The sequence below is a fragment of the Natator depressus genome, chromosome 6 (assembly GCF_965152275.1).
Source record: "Natator depressus isolate rNatDep1 chromosome 6, rNatDep2.hap1, whole genome shotgun sequence".
NCBI classification, from domain to species: Eukaryota; Metazoa; Chordata; order Testudines; family Cheloniidae; genus Natator; species Natator depressus.
Window position 1 is genome coordinate 4,620,609 of NC_134239.1, and position 19,794 is coordinate 4,640,402.

At 45.3% G+C, this 19,794-nt stretch overlaps 1 protein-coding gene across 1 annotated transcript; it reads right to left on the reverse strand.

Moving 5' to 3' along the window:
* Positions 1–1,965: 1,965 nt before the first annotated feature.
* Positions 1,966–18,586, reverse strand: LOC141989052 (olfactory receptor-like protein COR4). Its single transcript, XM_074955293.1, has 4 exons — positions 17,664–18,586; positions 9,347–9,369; positions 2,729–2,866; positions 1,966–2,198 (listed from the first exon to the last, which is right to left on the reverse strand). The coding sequence occupies exons 1-4, from the start codon at positions 18,584–18,586 to the stop codon at positions 1,966–1,968; spliced, it is 1,317 nt and encodes a 438-aa protein (XP_074811394.1).
* Positions 18,587–19,794: the final 1,208 nt, after the last annotated feature.

Genomic DNA, 19,794 nt, shown 5'->3' on the forward strand with positions numbered 1-19,794 from the left:
AAATACCTTACAGGGTAATTAGATTCAAATCATAGAGAATCCCTCTAGGCAAAACCTTAAGTTACAAAAAGACACAAAAACAGGAATATCCTTTCCATTCAGCACAGCTTATTTTTCTCAGCCATTTAAAGAAATCAGAATCTAACGCATATCTAGCTAGATTACTTACTAAGTTCTAAGACTCCATTCCTATTCTTATTCCGGCAAAAGCATCACACAGACCGAGAGAGAGAGGCTTTGTTTCTCCCTGCCCCCAGCTTTTGAAAGTATCTTGTCTCCTCATTGGTCATTTTGGTCAGGTGCCAGCGAGGTTATCCGAGCTTCTTAAACCTTTACAGGTGAAAAGGTTTTTCCTCTGGCCAGGAGGGATTTTAAAGGTGTTTACCCTTCCCTTTATATTCATGACACTAGCCCAAACAACTATCCAATGCCACGCACAAATAAAGAATTGAAGAAACTGGGATGGGCCCAGTTCATTCCTATCTTGGACTTAACCAAGGAGTACTGGCAGGTACCGCTAGATGAATCTGCCAAGAAAAGGTCAGCCTTCATCACACATATCGGGCTGTATAAATTTAATATGCTCCCTTTCGGGCTGCGAAATGCACCCACCACCTTCCAAAGACTTGTAGATGGTCTCCTAGCGGAACTGGAAAGATATGCAGTCACCTACCATGACAATGTGGCCATATTTTTGGATTTCTGGGAAAACACCTGGAACAGCTACAAAAAGTCTTTGAGCGCATAAGGGAGGCAAAACTAACTGTTAAGGCTAAAAAGTGTCAAATAGGCCTAAACAGAGTGACTTACCTTGAACATCAGGTGGGTCAAGAAACTATCAACCCCCTACAGGCCAAAGTGAATGCTATCCAAAAGTGGCCTGTCCCAAAGTAAAAAAAAACAGGTCCAATTCTTCGTAGGTTTGGCCGGATATTGCAGGCAATTTGTACCGCAATACAGCCAAATCGCCAATTTCAAGTTACACCTAAAACTTAAAAAGTAAAATTTCAAGCCCTTAAAAAAGGGCCTGAACTAAGTAATGTGGCTTATGTAAACCAAACAACAAATCTGTTTAATAAATGGCTCAACAAACGGGCTGTAACTAACTTTGAAGGAAATGTATATTCCTGTTTTTGTGTCTTTTTGTAACTTAAGGTTTTGCTTAAAGAAATTCTCTGTTTTAAATCTAATTACCCTATAAGGTATTTACCATCCTAATTTTCAAAGGTAATTCTTTTACCTTTTCTTTAACTAAAATTCTTCTTTTAAAAACCTAATTAATTTTTCATGGTTCTTAAAATCCAAGGGTTTGGCTCTGTGTTCACCTGTACCAAATGGTAAAAATTATTATCAAGCCTTCCCCAGGAAAGGGGGTGTAGGCCTTGCGGGAATATTTTTGTGGAAAACATCTCCAAGTGGTCTCTTTCCCTGTCCGTTGTTTAAAACGCTTGGTGGTGGCAGCATACTGTTCAAGGACAAGGCAAAATCTGTACCTTGGGGAAGTTTTTAACTTAAGTTGGTAAAAATAAGCTTAGGGGGTCTTTCATGCAGGTCCCCACATCTGTACCCTAAAGTTCAGAGTGGGGAATAAACCTTGACAGGCTGTTACTAGTCCCCCACCGCCCCTTTCCTTCCCCACATCCCCTGCATCTCCCCTCACCTGCAAAGAGGGACCCTTCAGCCTCAGGGCTGTCAGACCCCACAGAGGGACTTCTGGCCCCTCAGGCATAGATGGAACTGCTGGCCCCCATGCCAGAATCACCCAGCTCCTGCTCTGGGCTGCCTGGGGGCTTCTTAGTGGCCAGTCTCGTGGATGGGTCCGGCTGGGCACTGGGGTGCAGCTCCTGGCTCCTCTGCTTCCTGTAAAGGAAGCCGCAGAGCCACCTTGCCCATCTCCCGCCCTCTCCTGGGTCCCTCCTGCAGAGCATCACCCTGGGCCACCTCCATTTGGGACCAGAAGGTGCCTCAGGGCATGCTAAGGGAGCTGGTCTCTTCATCTTCCTCCAGAAGGCCGGGGAGCTCCTCCTCCTCGCCTGGCCACTGGCCTCTTCCCCGCCCGCTGGGACAGAGGGGCCGCTCTCCTCCTGGACAAGCAGGCTGCTGCTTCCAACTGGCTCCAGGGACACCAGCCCGGCCTTCCTCCTCAGCATCCGCTTCCGCCGCTACATCCTGGGACTGAGTGGGGAGCAGCCATGAGTCTGGGTTCAAGGCAGTCGCTCATTAACATGAGTGCCTGTTCCTCCGTCCACTTCCCCTCCACTGAGGCACTTTCTCCTCACCACACACCCCACCCCAGGGTACAGGGGCTGCCGTCCACACCCACTGGCAGCAGTTCACAGCACAGGCTGCTCCCAATGTTCCCCCTCACCAAAAGAGCCCTGTAACACCAGGAGAGTCTCGTCCTTTCAGAGCAGTGGGGCTCTCCGTTAGTTTGGACAAGCAGATTCCTCCACCCCAGGAGGCCCCGCTCCCTCCCAGGCCAGGGAAAGAGCAGCACCCGGATTGTCCCCAGCGACAGTTTACAAGGTGCCAATGCTGGGAGGGAGGAGTCGCCCTCAGTTCCCACTGATTTCACTGATTGCGGTTGTGGGTGTTCAGCGCCTGGCAGGTTCTGCCCTCCCCGAAGACTCTCGACGTGGGAAACAATCTCCTGCAAGGGAAGGGCTGGGAGCCCTCTTGCTGGGCCATTCCCACCACACTGGGGATGGCTCTGGAGAACTCCACTCACTTGCTCTAGATGGGAAAGCTCTGGGTGGCAGATACTCACTGATGCTTAGTCTCTTGCCCTCCTCCTCAATCTGCTGCACCCAGGTGGGCTGGAAAGGGTGCTGCCCAATGCCCTGCCAGCAGAGCAGGGAGTAGAAGCCTGGAGATCAAAAGTGGCTGTGAAAACAAGATGATGTTTTATTGCCAGGGGATGGATAAACTCAGCCTAGCAACCGGGGGTTCACAACACTGACCTACGGCCAGCAGCACACCTCCCATCTCCAGGTCTCCTCGTACCTCACGCACATTCCTGAAACGTGATGACCCAAGGGCTGTAGGGGAGTGTCCCCAGCCCCAGTGAGGGAAACAGAGGCCTTGTCAGGAGAAGCCACTGCCTCAGGGTCGCGAAGGGAGTCAGGGATAGAGCTGGGGTTGGAGCCTTTGTCCAGGCTCCTGCACTAACCACTAGAGGAACACTCCCTTCCAGAGCTGGGAAGTGCCAGCGGGACTCGATTCCCAGTCTCCCTGGCTCTGAGTGTGACCTGTTGTCGTGACTGAGGCAGGAGGTTGGGAGTCTGGACTCCTGGCTTTCATTGGTGGTTTTCTTCTATTCCCAATCTCCCTGGCTCTGAGTGTGACCTATGGAGGGGGTGGAATCTTCATCCTTAGAGATTTGTAAAGCCCAGCTTAACAAAAAAAAAAACACATCTATTTTAAATTAAGGGAGAAATTTATGAGAATCTCTTAAATAATTTAAATAGAAGAGGAAAAAATAACATGAAGTGGAACATGTTCACTGCCAAGTTTTAAAGACAGTCACACCACTGATGTAATAGCTAAGGCCCTGGAAGCAAAGTTAGCTGAAACACTAACCCAGCTTTGGACAGCAATAGCTTCCTTGGAAGGTGCAGAAAATATTGTCTTCCTTTCAGTTTATTCAAAGAGTTCAGTTCAATGACTAGTTCGTTGAAATTCAAGAAAGCCATTGGGAGTTCACAAAACAGGCAAACTTCTTTTCCTCCCTTAATCTATGGATAAAAACTAGGTGTCAGGGGATGGATCTATGAGTTCCTAAATCTAGAAACATGTGGAGACCAGAACGTATCATTTCAGTTCACTAACCACCCTTCAAATTTCCTTTGTTTAAGAAATCTGTTTTAAATGCAAAACATTTTCATACAACGTTTTTTTCTTATGCTTCTCTTTCTAGCTCTAGCATGACCTTGGTGTGTGACCAAAGAAAGGTCACTTCTTTTCTCTCTCCCCCTGTATCATGGGGATGGCGAAAATTCTCTAAGTCCAAGAAGGCAATAGATTTGAGCATGTCAGGCATATTAGAGCCCTTGTGCGCTAAAGGACAATGAGTGATGTTTGGGGCAACAACCCAGACTGATTTGACACTTGTCCCCCATTCCAAAGCCAATAACACATCTCTGTATTTTCAATCATGAGTTAGACATTCTCAGCACCCCTCTGTCTCCTGCAGCCCTCAGGTGTTCCTTGGATTATGGAGGCTTGGTTGCTAAAAGGACTGGAAATTTTGCTGGCTTCCTGGGTATCCCTAGCCAATGAGGGTCTCAGTCTGGCCTCTGAGGCCCACACCCCCAGATATGAAAGATCAGGGTGGATTGATTTCACTCCAAGTTTTTGTATTTGTATTTTTGAATTATTTTCCTAATGAAAGATTGATTCTCATGAAATTCGTAGAGCTGGCAGACGACAGAACAAGGAGCAATGATCTCAAGTGGCAGTGTGGAAAGCTTAGATATTAGGAAAAGCTTTTTCACTGGGAGGGTGCGGATGCCTTTGAATCTGCTAGGATAGAGTCCCCCATCTTCTGCTTAGAGCCTACATTTTTTCTTACCTTCTACACAGATGATGATTTCTTTCCACACAATCAATACAGTAATGAAAAAAATCCCAGAGAATCTCCTCCACACCAACCGTCTCTTGGTCCTCACCGAGAGACCGCGAGATGGAGGCTTGCTGCAGCAAGGCTACAGGGGTCTCTGAGGTTCCCCCTGCCCCACATCCCTGTCCTGCCAGGCTGTTGTCAAGGGAGCTCTGTGGGGTCACACCCGCCTCATCATCTTTGCCCAATAGGCTGAGTTCCTGCCAAAGGCCTTTGTGAAGTCACTGCCACACTCACCTTTCCCTTGCAGGCCTGATGTCTGCCCCTGGCCAGCCTGGCTGGATGTTTGAGCTGCACCCTGGATCTCCCCACTCGCTCATTATTGATTCTGGGGAGCAAGCAGGCCACCCAGTAAAACAGCAGAGTCTATTCCTCACCCCACACTGGGTTTTCCATACAGACATAGATTGTGAAACTATTTGATCTCCTAATCCGGCCTCTATTTCAGCGGCTATGAAATTTCACACGCTTACCACCATATTAAGCCCAATTGCTTGTAATTCATGAAAAGGCACCTTCCAGAATGATAACCAGTTGTGAGTGAGGACACCAGGAAACAGAGAATCCACCTCTTCCCTGGGTAATTTGTTCCAGTGGTTAGTCTCCCTCACTGTCAAAAATGTTTGCCTTATGTCATGTTTGAATTTCTCTGGCTTCAGCTGACAGCCATTAGTTCTTGTTATGCCTTTCTTGGCTATATCGAATTAGCCCTGCCCCGTGAAATCTGATTTCCTCAGCCAGGAGAACCCAGTAGGGGCCTTCTAGCTGTTTGTCTGCTGGGCTAGGGATATCAGATGCACCAGAGGCATGCAGAAGTGAATGCACTGCATCAGCCCGGCGTTGGGCTCAGGGGTTTGGCCTTGGCAACTTCTGCTCCAGCCACATCTCTGGGTTCCCGGGCTCAGGGCGTCTGACCCCCATGGCTCGGTGCCTGGGCTCGGGGCTTCTGCCCAGCAGCTGCAGCTGGGGCTCAGGGCTTCCCTTGCAATTCCTTCTGGGGTTCAGGGGTCCATTTTTTTCTGGATGCCCCAAATTGGCCCTTGCGTTAATTTGCCAGGGGACTAGTAGGTAGGAGCCCCCAGTTGAGGTGCTCCCAGCAACAGGAACCCACCTCCACATCTGGGAACCTCCTCTAACCTCAGAAAGATTGTTGGCTACTGCCCTCAGAGCCCAGATCTGAAGGCAGCACAGAAGTGAGCAAGGCAATGCTGTGACCTCCCCCCCCCAAACAACAACCTCTGAACTCCCCCATGATCCCATTTTGGTCAGGACCCCCACCAAATGAAATGTCATTGAGAGGGACGTGTTTCCAAGGGATGTGTCCATTTCAAGGAATCAACATTTCCCAGCTGAAAAAAGTGTTCTGCTGGAAAATGTTCAATGTTTTTAAGAGGGGCGGCCGTGTTAGTCTGTATTAGCTAAACAACGAGGAGTCCTTGGGGCACCTTAGAGATGAACACATTGATTTGGGCATAAGTTTCCATGGGCCAGAACCCACTTCATCAGATGCGTGGAGTGGAAAATACAGTAGCAGGGATAAATACACAGCACATGAAAGGATGGGCGTGGCCTTACCAAGTGGGAGGTCAGTCTAACAAGACAATTTAATTAAGTGTAGGATACCAAGGGAGGAAAAATCACTTTTGTCATGGTAATGAGGGTGGCACATTTCAAACAGTTGACAAGGAGGTGTGAGTAAGAGTAGAGGGAAATTAGTATGAGCGAAGTTAGGACTTTTGGCTGCAGAATTTTATTTCATTTTTTATGAGATTGTGTCTTTTATGTTATGTGGCACACAAGCAGAGAAGTTAGAGAAAACATAAAATATTCTTGCTGGAAGTTTGCAATGTCTCACTAATTTGTTTCTTAAGACCAGAACAATAACACATAAGAACCCCAAAATCAGAGGGAGAGAATGTAAGCTACCTATAACAGAGAGGCACAATTCACTGGGTACCTGCTGACTGGCTGCTGCTAAGCCCCCACTGAGCTGTCTAGCATGCAAGTAGGTCCAGGAACCGTGCCCAAAATCTAAAGTCGCAGTATTCAATTTTAACACAACAATAAATACACCAGAGCATCCACATTTTCTGTTTTACAAGGTCTCTCTTTGTTTTGGAACACTGGTTTCTACACATGCCATGGGGAATTTGAATCAAATTTCAGCTACTAATTAGCATGCGTGTGGAACAATCACTCATGTGCATTCAGTGTTATGTTGTTGGTTTCTTTAGAATATTTGGGGAAACAGGAGTACTGGGATAGCCTATTCCCCCCCCCCCCACACACACACACACTGCACATCTGCTGCCCACTGGTGCTGCCTGGGCAGTAGCATTGTGACATCAGAGATAACCCACCACTCAGCACTCCCTGCCTCCAGCTCCTTGTCACACTTGGGGAGAAGGACTAGCCCCCTGGCTGCCATGGCAACAGCTACCTGTGACAACTGCTTGCCCCCTTCTTACCAGAACATCATCACAGAAAGGAAGTTTGTAATGAAACAGGACTAGATTTGGATAAGCAGGACAGTCTCCTGCTGGGCTCATTTGGGTTTGTACTGTGGTACTGTACAGTGTTTCTTCTCAAAGGGCCAGTGTTTGCTACTTTCCTTAGTAAGGGCTAGGTGAAAATAAGATGCAAAATTCCTGCTCTTTTTCTTGGATATTGTTTATCTGCTTCTTACAAATTGAGAACTTTCACTGAAACTGAAGTTGCATAAAATTTTAATACAGTTTAATTCATTTACTTTCTGTACTCTGATCAACACAGCACTGAGAGGTGAAAAGGGACCTTCACAATGATAAGGATGGCAATAAAATATATATTGAAAACAACAGATGAGTAAGAGCTTCATTGTTTAAACAACACATATATAATAAATTTTCTTTCTATTAAAAAACTAAGTAAAATTAACATACCCCAAACCCTTCATTTAACATTTTTTAGGTTAGCTTTCATCTATAAATTATACCATCAAATAATTATGAAATAGAAAGTCAAGGTTTTAAGAAGGATTAAAAGGTTACAAAGTTTAGCATTCTCAGGTTAGCAAATGTCCAAATAAGTGTTGCCCTGGCACCCTTAATTCAATCATCTTGTGCCTTTGCATGATGATGCAGATTTTAATTATATGATCCCACGTTATTTTTTTCCCCTCAGGACCCCTAAGTAACTGTTAAGGTTAAAAAGTGTCAAATAGACCTAAACAGAGAGACTTACCTTGGAGACCAGGTGGGTCAAGGAGCTATCAACCCCCGTCAGGCCAAAGTGGATGCTATCCAAAAGTGGCCTGGCCCAAAGTCAAAGAAACAGGTCCAATCCTTCTTAGGCTTGCCCGGATATTACAGGCGATTTGTACCACAATATAGCCAAATCACTGCCCCACTGACAGACCTAACCAAAAAGAAACAGCAAAATGCAGTTCAGTGGACTGAAGAGTGTCAGAAGGCCTTTAATCAGCTTAAACACTCGTGTCTGACCCTGTGCTAAGGGCCCCAGACTTTGACCAACAGTTCCTAGTAACCACTGATGCATCCGAGCGTGCTGTGGGAGCAGTTTTAATGCAGGAAGGACTGGATCAGAAGTTCCATCCTGTCATGTTTCTCAGCAAGAAGCTGTCTAAGAGGGAAAACCACTGGTCAATCAGTGTAAAGGAATGTTACACCATTGTCTACACTCTGGAAAAGCTACGCCCATACGTCTGGGGATGGCGTTTCCACCTGCAAACCCGACCATGCTGCGCTACAGTGGCTTCATACCGCCATGGGAAATAACAAAAACTTCTTCGGTGGAGTTTAGCTCTCCAAGACTTTGATTTCGACATACAACACATTTCAGGAGCTTCTAACAAAGTGGCTGATGCACTCTCCTGTGAAAGTTTCCCAGAATCAACTGGTTAAAATCATCCTTGAGATGTGGAAAATATTGTTAGTCTTTATACTGTTAGTAGTATATTTAGAGGTGCATGTGTCCTATTAACTCTGTTTTCTCCTAGAGCTCCAGGAAGAAATCACAGCCAGTGTTTCACCCTATCTGTGATTTGGGGGCATGTCATAAATAGAAAGGGAAGGGTAACCACCTTTCTGTATACAGCGCTATAAATTCCTCCTGGCCAGAGGCAAAACCCTTTCACCTGTAAAGGGTTAAGAAGCTAAGGTAACCTTGCTGGCACCTGACCCAAAATGACCAATGAGGGGACAAGATACTTTCAAATCTGGAGGGGGTGGGAACAAAGGGTCTGGCTAGCTGTGTGTTGCTTTTGCTGGGAACAGATCAGGAATGCAGCCTTCCAACTCCTGTTAAGTTAGAAAGTAATCTAGCTAGAAAATGCATTAGATTTCCTTTTATTTAATGGCTGGTAAAATAAGCTGTGCTGGAGGGAATGTATATTCCTGTTTTTGTCTCTTTTGGTAACTTAAGGTTTTGCCTAGAAGGATTCTCTTTGTTTTGAATCTGATTACTCTGTAAGGTGTTTACCATCCTGATTTTACAGAGGTGATTCTTTTACCTTTTCTTTAATTAAAATTCTTCTTTAAAGAACCTGATTAATTTTTCATTCTTCTTAAAATCCAAGAGTTTGAGTCTGTGTTCACCTGTACAAATTGGTGAGGATTTTTAACAAGCCTTCCCCAGGAAAGAGGGTGTAGGGGGAATTTTTGGGGAAGACAGCTCCAAGTGGTCTCTTTCCCTGTTCTTTGTTTAAAACGCTTGGTGGTGGCATCATACTGTTCAAGGACAATGCAAAGCTTGTACCTTGGGGAAGCTTTTAACCTCAGCTGATAAGAATAAGCTTAGGGGGTCTTTCATGCAGGTTCCCACATCTGTACCCTAAAGTTTAGAGTGGGGAAGGAACTTTAACAGGAGCTCTTATAAGAAAAAGACCCAAAAATCAGGACTGTCCCTATAAAATCCGGACATCTGGTCACCCTACTTGGAAAATAAATAAAACCTGGCTGGAAGGGACGGCGAGACTGATCTGTTGTGAGTGCAGCTGTGGAGCCTGGAGGAGAGAGAGATGGATGGCAGGGTGCTGCAGAACCACTCAGGCCACCGGGGGGTGCTTGGGAGGAGGTCATGAGCAGGGGAGGAGTTGGGTTTGGGAGGAGACTGGTCTACAACAGGGCTAAACGGGAACCCTGAATTAGTGCACCCACCAGCTTTCCTGGTATTTCAAGTTCTAAACTCCAACTGGTTGGAAGGTGACTGCTCAGAACCATCCATAAGTCACATTTAATTGGGCTGCAAAGTTTCACAGACACAAGGTCATGTTCCCAGAGTTCAAATAAATTGGAAAACCAGCATCGTACATTGCAAATGGCACCCTGGGCCAGCAAACAGCTTGGCTTAACAGTGAAATCCTTGCTCATCTTAAACACAAAAAAGAAGCTTACAAGAAGTGGCATATTGGACAAATGACCAGGGATGAGTATAAAAATATTGCTCGGGCATGCAGGAGTGAAATCAGGAAGGCCAAATCACACCTGGACTTGCAGATAGCAAAAGATGTTAAGAGTAACAAGAAGGGTTTCTTCAGGTATGTTGGCAACAAGAAGAAAGTCAAGGAAAGTGTGGGCCCCTTACTGAATGAGGGAGGCAACCTAGTGACAGAGGATGTGGAAAAAGCTAATGTACTCAATGCTTTTTTTGCCTCTGTCTTCACGAACAAGGTCAGCTCCCAGACTACTGCACTGAGCAGCACAGCATGGGGAGGAGGTGACCATCCCTCTGTGGAGAAAGAAGTGGTTCGGGACTATTTAGAAAAGCTGGACATGCACAAGTCCAATGGGGCTGGATGCGTTGCATCCGAGAGTGCTAAAGGAGTTGGCGGATGTTGCAGAGGGGGAGTTGCAGAGCCATTGTCCATTATCTTTGAAAACTCATGGCAATCCGGGGAAGTCCCGGACGACTGGAAAAAGGCTAATGTTGTGGCCATCTTTAAAAAAGGGAAGAAGGAGGATCCTGGGAACTACAGGCCAGTCAGCCTCACCTCAGTCCCGGAAAAATCGTGGAGCAGGTCCTCAAGGAATCAATTCTGAAGCACTTAGAGGAGAGGAAAGTGATCAGGAACAGTCAGCGTGGATTCACCAAGGGCAAGTCATGCCTGAGTAATCTAATCGCCTTCTATGATGAGATAACTGGTTCTGTGGATGAAGGGAAAGCAGTGGACGTGGTGTTCCTTGACTTTAGCAAAGCTTTTGACACTGTCTCCCACAGTATTCTTGTCAGCAAGTTAAAGAAGTATGGGCTGGATGAATGCACTATAAGGTGGGTAGAAAATTGGCTAGATTGTCGGGCTCAACGGGTAGTGATCAATGGCTCCATGTCTAGTTGGCAGCCGGTATCAAGTGGAGTGCCCCAAGGGTCGGTCCTGGAGCCGTTTTTGTTCAGTAACTTCATAAATGATCTGGAGGATGGTGTGGATTTCACCCTCAGCAAGTTTGAAGATGACACTAAACTGGGAGGACAGGTAGATATGCTGGAGGGTAGGGATATGATTCAGAGGGACCTAGACAAATTAGAGGATTGGGCCAAAAGAAATCTGATGAGGTTCAACAAGGACAAGTGCAGAGTCCTGCACTTAGGACGGAAGAACCCCATGCACCGCTACAGACTAGGGAGCGAATGGCTCGGCAGCAGTTCTGCAGAAAAGGACCTAGGGGTTACAGTGGACGAGAAGCTGGATATGAGTCAACAGTGTGCCCTTGTTGCCAAGAAGGACAATGGCATTTTGGGATGTATACATAGGGGCATTGTCAGCAGATCGAGGGACGTGATCGTTCCCCTCTATTCGACACTGGTGAGGCCTCATCTGGAGTACTGTGTCCAGTTTTGGGCCCCACACTACAAGAAGGATATGGAAAAATTGGAGAGAGTCTAGCGGAGGGCAACAAAAATGATTAGGGGACTGGAACACATGACTTAGGAGGAGAGGCTGAGGGAACTGGGATTGTTTAGTCTATAGAAGAGTAGAATGAGGGGAGATTTGATAGCTGCTTTCAACTACCTGAAAGGTGGTTCCAAAGAGGATGGATCTAGGCTATTCTCAGTTGTAGCGGATGACAGGACAAGGAGTAATGGTGTCAAGTTGCAGTGGGGGAGATTTAGGTTGGATATTAGGAAAAACTTTTTCACTCGGAGGGTGGTGAAACACTGGAATGCGTTACCTAGGGAGGTGGTGGAATCTCCTTCCTCAGAAGTTTTTAAGGTCAGCCTTGACAAAGCCCTGGCTGGGATGATTTAATTGGTGATCGGTCCTGCTTTGAGCAGGGGGTTGGACTAGATGACCTCCTGAGGTCCCTTCCAACCCTGATATTCTATGATTCTATGAACATGGCAGGTACCATTGTGGGAGCAGGGATGCTGCATGCCGGAGACCAATTCATGCTCTCCGCAGCACTGTTACAGCCCCTTGGGAATCAGTGATGAGAATGATGGGGGTCTAAATTAGCTGTTACCACTCAAGGAAGTGATTTCAGAGGCATTGTGGACAGTTCTCTGAAAACATCCACTCAATGTGCAGGGGCAGTCAAAGAAGAGGACAGACTGCTGGGAATAATTAAGAAAGGGATAGATAATAGGACAGAAAATATCATCTTGCATCTATAGTAATCCATGGTACACCCACATCTTGAATACTGTGTGCAGATGTGGTCGTCCCATCTCAAAAAAGATATATTGGAATTGGAAAAGATTCAGAAAAGGGCAATAAAAATGATTAGGGCTGTGGAATGGCTTCCATATAAGGAGTGATTAATAAGACTGGGGCTTTTCAGCTTGAAAAAGAGACAGCTAAGGGGAGAAATGATTGAGGTCTATAAAATCATGACTGGTGTAGAGAAAATAGATAAAGCAGTGTTGTTTACTACTTCTCATAACACAAGAACTAGGGGTCAAATAATGAAAAGTATAGGCAGCAGGTTTAACACAAATAAAAGGAAGTATTTCTTCACACAATGCACAGTCAACCTGTGGAACTCCTTGCCAGAAGATGGTGTGAAAGGCAAGACTATTACAGGGTTCAAAAAAGAACTAGATACATTCATGGAGGATTGGTCCATCAATGGCTATTAGCCAGGCTGGGCAGGGATGGTGTCCCTTGCCTCTGTTTGCCAGAAGCTGGGAATGGGCGACAGGGCATGGATCACTTGATGATTACCTGCTCTGTTCATTCCCTCTGGGCACCTGGCACTGGCTACTGTTGGAAGACAGGACACTGGGCTAGATGGACTTTTGGTCTGACCCAGTATGTCCGTTCTTATGTTCTTATGTCATGATGTTAAACCTACTCAGGGCCATTACACCAGCACAGTATAGCCACAAAATAGTGCAGTCTGGCCACACCCTGTCACAACTGGGCCCTGATTTTCTTCAAATGCTTTCATGTCTATCCACAGCTTTATTCCATAGCTTGTCTCTCTTCCTTTTAATGGTCATTTCTGAATCAGCTAGTGGATCATTTTCAAACCATTTGGCCTATGGAATCCTTCATGTCTCAATCCAGAGTTTAGGATATTTGCCACAGAGGAGGAAAGGAAGGGGCAGGCCTTTCGGAATTCATATGAAACAAATTTCTTATTAATTCAACTCCCCTCCCTTCTATCTCCTTTTCATGCAAAAATGCCCTGCGCTATGAATGTCAGGTGTAGTATCTACTAGAAAGGACAAACACACAACATACGAAAGGCGTTCTGATGGCTCAGTTATAGGAATGTTCTTATTGAAAATGGTAACCATTTTCTACATCTGTTTGAGCCACATCACTGGACTCTTATTGAGGGGTGACATCTTATTCCTGCAGTAGTGAATGGGACAGCTCCTGTGGATCAGCATTCATCCACATAAGTAAGGTATTTGGGATGTATCTAAAGGACATATATGGCTTCAGCTACTGCAACAATTGAGTATCTCACAACCTTTTAATGTATGTGTTCTCAGAACACCTCTGTGAAATAAGGAAGTGCTATTAACCCCATTTTACAGAGTTTTAAATGAGGGGCTAAGTGACTTGTCCAAGGTCACACAGCAAATCTGTGGCAGAGATAGGAATTTAACTCGTCTTCTAAATTCCAGGCTAGCACCCAGACTGCCGGCCCTTCCTTCCTGTTTGGCCTTTTGCTCTCAGTATTGATCAAAGTATTCGTTCACCTGCTGCAACACTAGATATGCTCTTGGGTATAAACTTAATGACGATAATCAAATATATTGGGAATATGTAAATACCAGCATCTGAAGACATACCTTGAACGTCAGTTGCAATGGGCATTGTTAGCAGAGAAGTATAGCTTTGTGTCTGTAGAATTAAACTTTATGCTCCTTAATCCTTTTGCTGCTGTTATTTGGGAACTCTTTTCTTGCAGCTAGTGAGACTGAGAGAGCCTTGCATTTTATCGGTGCATCTTGGCAAGACCCCCAGGTCCTGGCTCAGGATGGGAGCAGATATAGGCAGAGATGACTCTTCCCAACAAGGAAGAGTTAAGTAGTCCATCAAATTCTATGCCTTAATCTGAAGTCAATGGAAAGCTATCATTGAGTTCAGCACCTTTGGCTCAGGCTCTTATGCCATCGTTAAGCCAGTGAAATCTATAAAGTTATTCCACATTTATACATGTGTTGTTAAGCCCAGGCTTTCACTCAGTGTCTCCACTTCCACACTGCTATGGGATGTGCGAATAGCTGCTGAAAGAAATGTCATATTCTGAACAGAGATAACAGGGTTATTGTTCTGTATCATTACAGGTCAGAGATCAAGATGTGTTGGGAAGACATAAAGAGACTCATAGATTCCTAGATTTGTTTAAAGTGACTTGAACATGCTGAAAGGAACAATATCTTCATCTAGTTGAACTTCCTTCATAACACAACTCCCTCACCCCTTAATTTATCCATCGAGCCCATGAATTCTCTTAGAGCTATAGTATATCATTTAGAAAGATATATCGCCTTGATTTTAAGACATTACGTGATGGAACATCCGCCACAGTAATAAATAATTTGTTCCAATAACTAATTACCCTCAGGAAGAAAAGGTGCACCTCATATCTTGACTGAGTTTATTTAGCTTCCAGCCACTTAATCTTATGCCTCTGTCTGCAGAATTGAAGATTCTTACCCTATTGGAAATCTTTGTCCCACACAGGCACATATATAGCATGATTAAGGCACTTCTTGATCCTTCCCTTGGATAAACTAAGTAATAAAAATAAGATATATCAGGAGAACTCCTTATTTGCAGGGCCAGATCCTCATTTGTGTCATTTGTGTAGCTACTTTGAATTCAAGTGACTTCAATGAAAGTATACAACAACCTAGGGTCTGGAATTCAGTTCCTAAAACACAAGTCAATATTTGAGGTGTATAAGAAGATTTTCAACTGTCAGCAGTAGAGCTGTGCAGAGGACAGTCATTGCCAGGGGATGTTGTGAAGGCCAAAAGTATAACTGGGTTTTTAAAAGAATTAGATAAGTTCTTGGAGGATCGGTCCATCAATAGCTATTAGCCAGGATGGTCAGGGACGCAATCCCATGCTATGGATGTCCCTAAATTTCTGACTGACAGAAGCTGGGAGTGGATGACAGGGGATGGATCACTGGATAATTGCCCTGTTCTGTTCATTCTCTCTGAAACATCTGGCATTGGCCATTGTGGAAGACAGGTCACTTGGCTAGATGGACCATTGGTCTGACGCCGTATGACTAGTCTTATGGTTCTGTGTGATGGGCTGGGTGATGCTTTCTGTTAAGATGGCTGGTGCTGGTAGCGGGTGTGGCTCTGTTCTTTGCCCCCTTCCTCTGCCTGCACAGCTCTCGGATTCCGCTGCTTCTGTAGGCCAAGCAGGAGGCTCCCCAGCCTTTAAAATTGCTCTGTCCCTGCCCTGGGTCTGAGCTGTGTTTTCGGCTCAGTTAAAACCAAACAGTTTATGGGTGAGGGCAGAAAGGGGGTGGCAGCAGACAGAGGCAAAAGAGAGCAAATTACAGGAAAAAGAGGGGAAATGTTTGACTGGGTCTGAAAGGCAGCGGGCCTAGGGGTTAGGCTGGGATTCCACAGATTAGTTCAATCTCTCCATTTCCTGAGGGGAGCTCTGCTGCGTCATACGTATGAAATCAAAGGATCTTAGCAGGAGCCTGGCAGGTGGTTGAAACTTGCCCGTAGTTCAATGTTCTCACTTTTACAGTCGTGCCTGGAGGTGCAAACTGAGACCAGAGCCCCCTTGTGCTGAACACACACCCACACCACAGTGACTCACTAGCTCTCTGAGGACAAGTCTACACTGCAGTGTAAGCCCTGGGCGAGTAGAACTCACATTTGCAGATCCTGAGTTTGTTAACCTCGGGTTTGAGAATCTACACTCATTTGTAACCCCAGGTTAGGGATTGTTGTATCCTGGGTCCCAAACTGGGGCTCCAGCATCTACACGGCATTATGTGACCCCCATTTCAACCACCCATATCCCAGAGTGCCTTGCATGCTTCCAAAATGTGACCACTCTAGCTCTTTGTTCGTGGTGCAGTGTGGGAACACTTTATTGTCCAGAGGACAAAGAAACTCAGCCTTTGGGATATTTTTGGCTGACTCCCAGAGCAGGAGTCCAGAGGGGCTGCATCTACACCAAGCGTAAACCCTGGTTCTTAGCTTGACTCAGGCTCAGACCTTCTATCACTGTGGGGTCCTCGGACCCAGGCTTTGAGCCCTTGGTTAGTGCAATTTATGTGGAGATGGAGGGGGGCTTGAGTTGACTTGAGCAGGAGTTCAAACCCTGAGCTTACTTTGCAGTGTGGACGTACCCTGAGGTGACTGGTGTTTCAGGTATTCACTGTTGTAATTCGCCATGCCCAAACATTTCAGAAATGGCCAGTGATTTTGTGCCCAACTTCAGTCCCCTCGATCCCTCATTTCCAGAAATAAAAGATCCATCACTCTAGCTGAAGTCAAGGGGAGCTGCAAGTACTCAGCACTTAGGAAAATAAGGCCCAAGGTCTTTCACATTGAGATCCCAATAACCATGGCATTCACCAACAATGACTATCCTTGAAAATGTGTCTGTATATGTTTGGTCACCTAAACTACCTGGTCTTTAATTGTGACTCCTAAACTCACAAAGAGTTGTGCGGGGGGGGGGGGGGGGGCGGGGGAGAGAGATTTTTGGTGTGAGTACTGAAAAAATATTATATCTGAGTGAGCATTCATGACATTCGCCCTTTCAACAGACACAGTTTTCAGTATAATTACTCACACTCAAATGCCTCCCAAAAACAGATGAGTTGGGCTGTGGATCTGACTGAAGCAAAATCACAAAATTTATTTGAACAAATATCTGTCAATGTTTTTGGAGTATCAAACCAGTTATAAACCTGGTTATTGCTCATGACTCCATGGTTGTAGTGTGAACTTTTCCCTTTTATTCAGTAATTCTAAACAATATTTGAATCAAACTCTTACATCTCATACTGAAAAATCAATTTCAAAGTATTTTAATATGGGTACAGGGGAGCCAAACCATCAGTTAATAACCGACATGGCCTTTTTATGCACAAAAGGTGTCTACTCAGAAAAGCATCTCTGTCTGAGGCAGCACTTTAATACACGTTTAACTTTAAACATATGGTTATGTCCCACTGAAGCCAAAGGGAGACATACTTAAACATGTGCTTATGGACTTTCTGAATCAGAGCACATGGCCTAGTTTACACTAAGAGAACAGGTCAATCTAAGCTACATAATTTGAGTTTTGTTAGTAGTGTCACTCAAATAGACATAGCTTAGATCTACTTACTGCGGGGTCCACACTTCGCTAAGTCTACAGAAGAAACTCTCCTGTTGACTCCCCTTACTCATCTCATGCTGGTGGAGTACCAGAGTCAATAGGAGAGCAATCGGGGTCGATCCAGTGAGTCTTCACTAGACCTGCTAAATTGTCCCCCAGTGGATCGATCGCAGCAGCATTGATCCACCCCATAGTGGAGACAAGCCCTATGTGTGCAGAGCAGCTGTTGAAGGATTTGGTTGTCCTATTAAGACACCCTTTGGGGGAAAATGGGCCCTCAATTTTGTCTCTATTGCTCTCCTCAGGGCATCCGTCACATCCTTGTTCCTCAAGCTGTAGACGAGGGGGTTCAGCATGGGGATCACCACCGTGTAGAAAACGGAGGCCATTTTGTCCATGTCCAGCACGTAGCTGGCGCTGGGTCGGAAGTACATGAAGAGAATTGTCCCGTGGAAGATGGAGACGGCCGTCAGGTGGGAGGTGCAGGTAGAGAAGGCTTTGCACCTGCCTTCGGTGGAGCGGATCTGCAGCACAGTTGCAATAATTAAGATGTATGAGATGAGGATGGTCCCAATGCTGATCACCTCTATCAGACTGCCAAAGAGGAAAACAAGTAGCTCGTTGACATAGGTGCCAGAAGTGGAGAGCTTTAGAAGTGGGTTGATATCACAGAAAAAATGATTCAGGATATTGGAGTGGCAGTAGGATAATCTTAACAAACCGCTCGTGTGTATCACAGAGGTCAGGATGGCCCATAGATATGATCCAGCCGCCAGCCGTAGGCAGTGCTTTGGTGACATGATGACTGTGTACAGCAGCGGGTTACAGATGGCTACATAACGGTCGTACGCCATTACTGCCAGCAGAAGGCACTCAGAGATGACAAACAGTATGAAGCTAAAACATTGGATGATGCAAGCTGTGTAGGAAATAGCTTTCCTCTCAGCTAAGAAGCTCATCAGCATCTTGGGAGCGATGACTGTGGAGTAACAGGCATCCATGAGGGACAAATTCTTGAGGAAGAAGTACATGGGGGTGTGAAGTCGGGGGTTGATCCTGATTAAAACCATCATTCCCAGATTCCACACCAGGGTGATTCCGTAGATCACTAGGAACACCGCGAAGAGGGGGACCTGCAGCTCCGGACGGTCTGTCAGTCCTGTGAGAATGAACTCGGTCACTGCCGAACAGTTTCCTCCAGCCATCCATTCAGCCTTGGGCGCTCGCTGCGGGATCAACCATAAAGGAAGGCATTAGTTCTTATGAAAATGGTGTATGCTAATATAAAGAACTGTGGTCATATGCACAGAGACCCTTTGAGTTGTGGAATGGAACCTGTAACAACTGATGGGAAAACCCAGAACTCCTTCACTTCTTCTGAGGGAAAAAAAAATTCCTTTATCTCTAGGAAAGTGCATTACCCTGCCATTTAGTCTGATTTACACATTTTGACCCTGATTCGTCTAATTTTTAATTTCACTGATCAGTGTAGACTTAGGATCTGTGGATCTCCATTACACCTGGGAACAATAACATGGGTAGGAGGAAGACAGAGTTTGCATCACACTCTCTGGTTATTGGGTGACAGTTTCCAGCACTGAAATTTGCCTTCCTGTTTTTAAATCTTTGGCGACCAGGCAGTACACAGGATGCACATGCATTTATTGAGGAAATAGTTCAAAAATGGAACTTCTGAATGTATCCCTTCTGGACACTACAGCCATGCTGACTAAGTCCTGCAGCTTCTTGTTCTTTGGATGCTGAAAAATTACCACTCATACACTTCTAATGATCAGACTAAAAGGGTGTAGCCAGGGGTGAATATTAGTGAGAAAATTAACAACAGTGAACATATTTTTAGAAACATATATTTATAATAAGAAAAAAATATTGTCTGAATAGATTTACCTTTTAACCTGTCTTTATAGAGATAAGAATAATAATATTCTATTATGATTAGTGAGTTGGGATCAAACTGCCTGTAAAGCTGTTTCATCCTATGGCAATATCCTCACTGCACCTCTTTCCTCAGCCCGTGTCACAATAGTGATTGCCAAATCATATAATCGTTAATTGTATTTAGCTCATGTCGCACATTCCAGTTTGTGAAATTATGAGAATGTCGTGGGTCTCATTCAAAACACCCCTGGCAAGGTAAGAGGTAGAGAACATCGAGTGTGATCAGCAGGTATGTTTGTGTGGTATGTTTATTGTGGCCAAAGACAAAGAAAAAGTGTGTGTGTGTGTGTGTGTGTGTGTGTGTGTACATATTCATACACATGCCGTACATACACACACGTGTCATGTATTTCTTTACCCACTCTTTGGTTTTGGCCAAATAGCATGTCAGTGTGTCGGCATTCAGACAAATATTACAAATAAAATGATTATTCAACTTCAAAGGCAGATTGGT

Coding starts and splice junctions, on each gene's coding strand:
- LOC141989052 (XM_074955293.1), bottom strand. CDS start 18,586: ATGGCTGGAGGAAACTGTTCGGCAGTGACCGAGTTCATTCTCACAGGA. Junction 9,370..17,663: donor AGGAGAGCAATAGAGACAAA/ATTGAGGGCCCA, acceptor TCCCCAAGGTAC/AAGCTTTGCATTGTCCTTGA. Junction 2,199..2,728: donor AGCTTTCCCATCTAGAGCAA/GTGAGTGGAGTT, acceptor CCTTGAACCCAG/ACTCATGGCTGCTCCCCACT.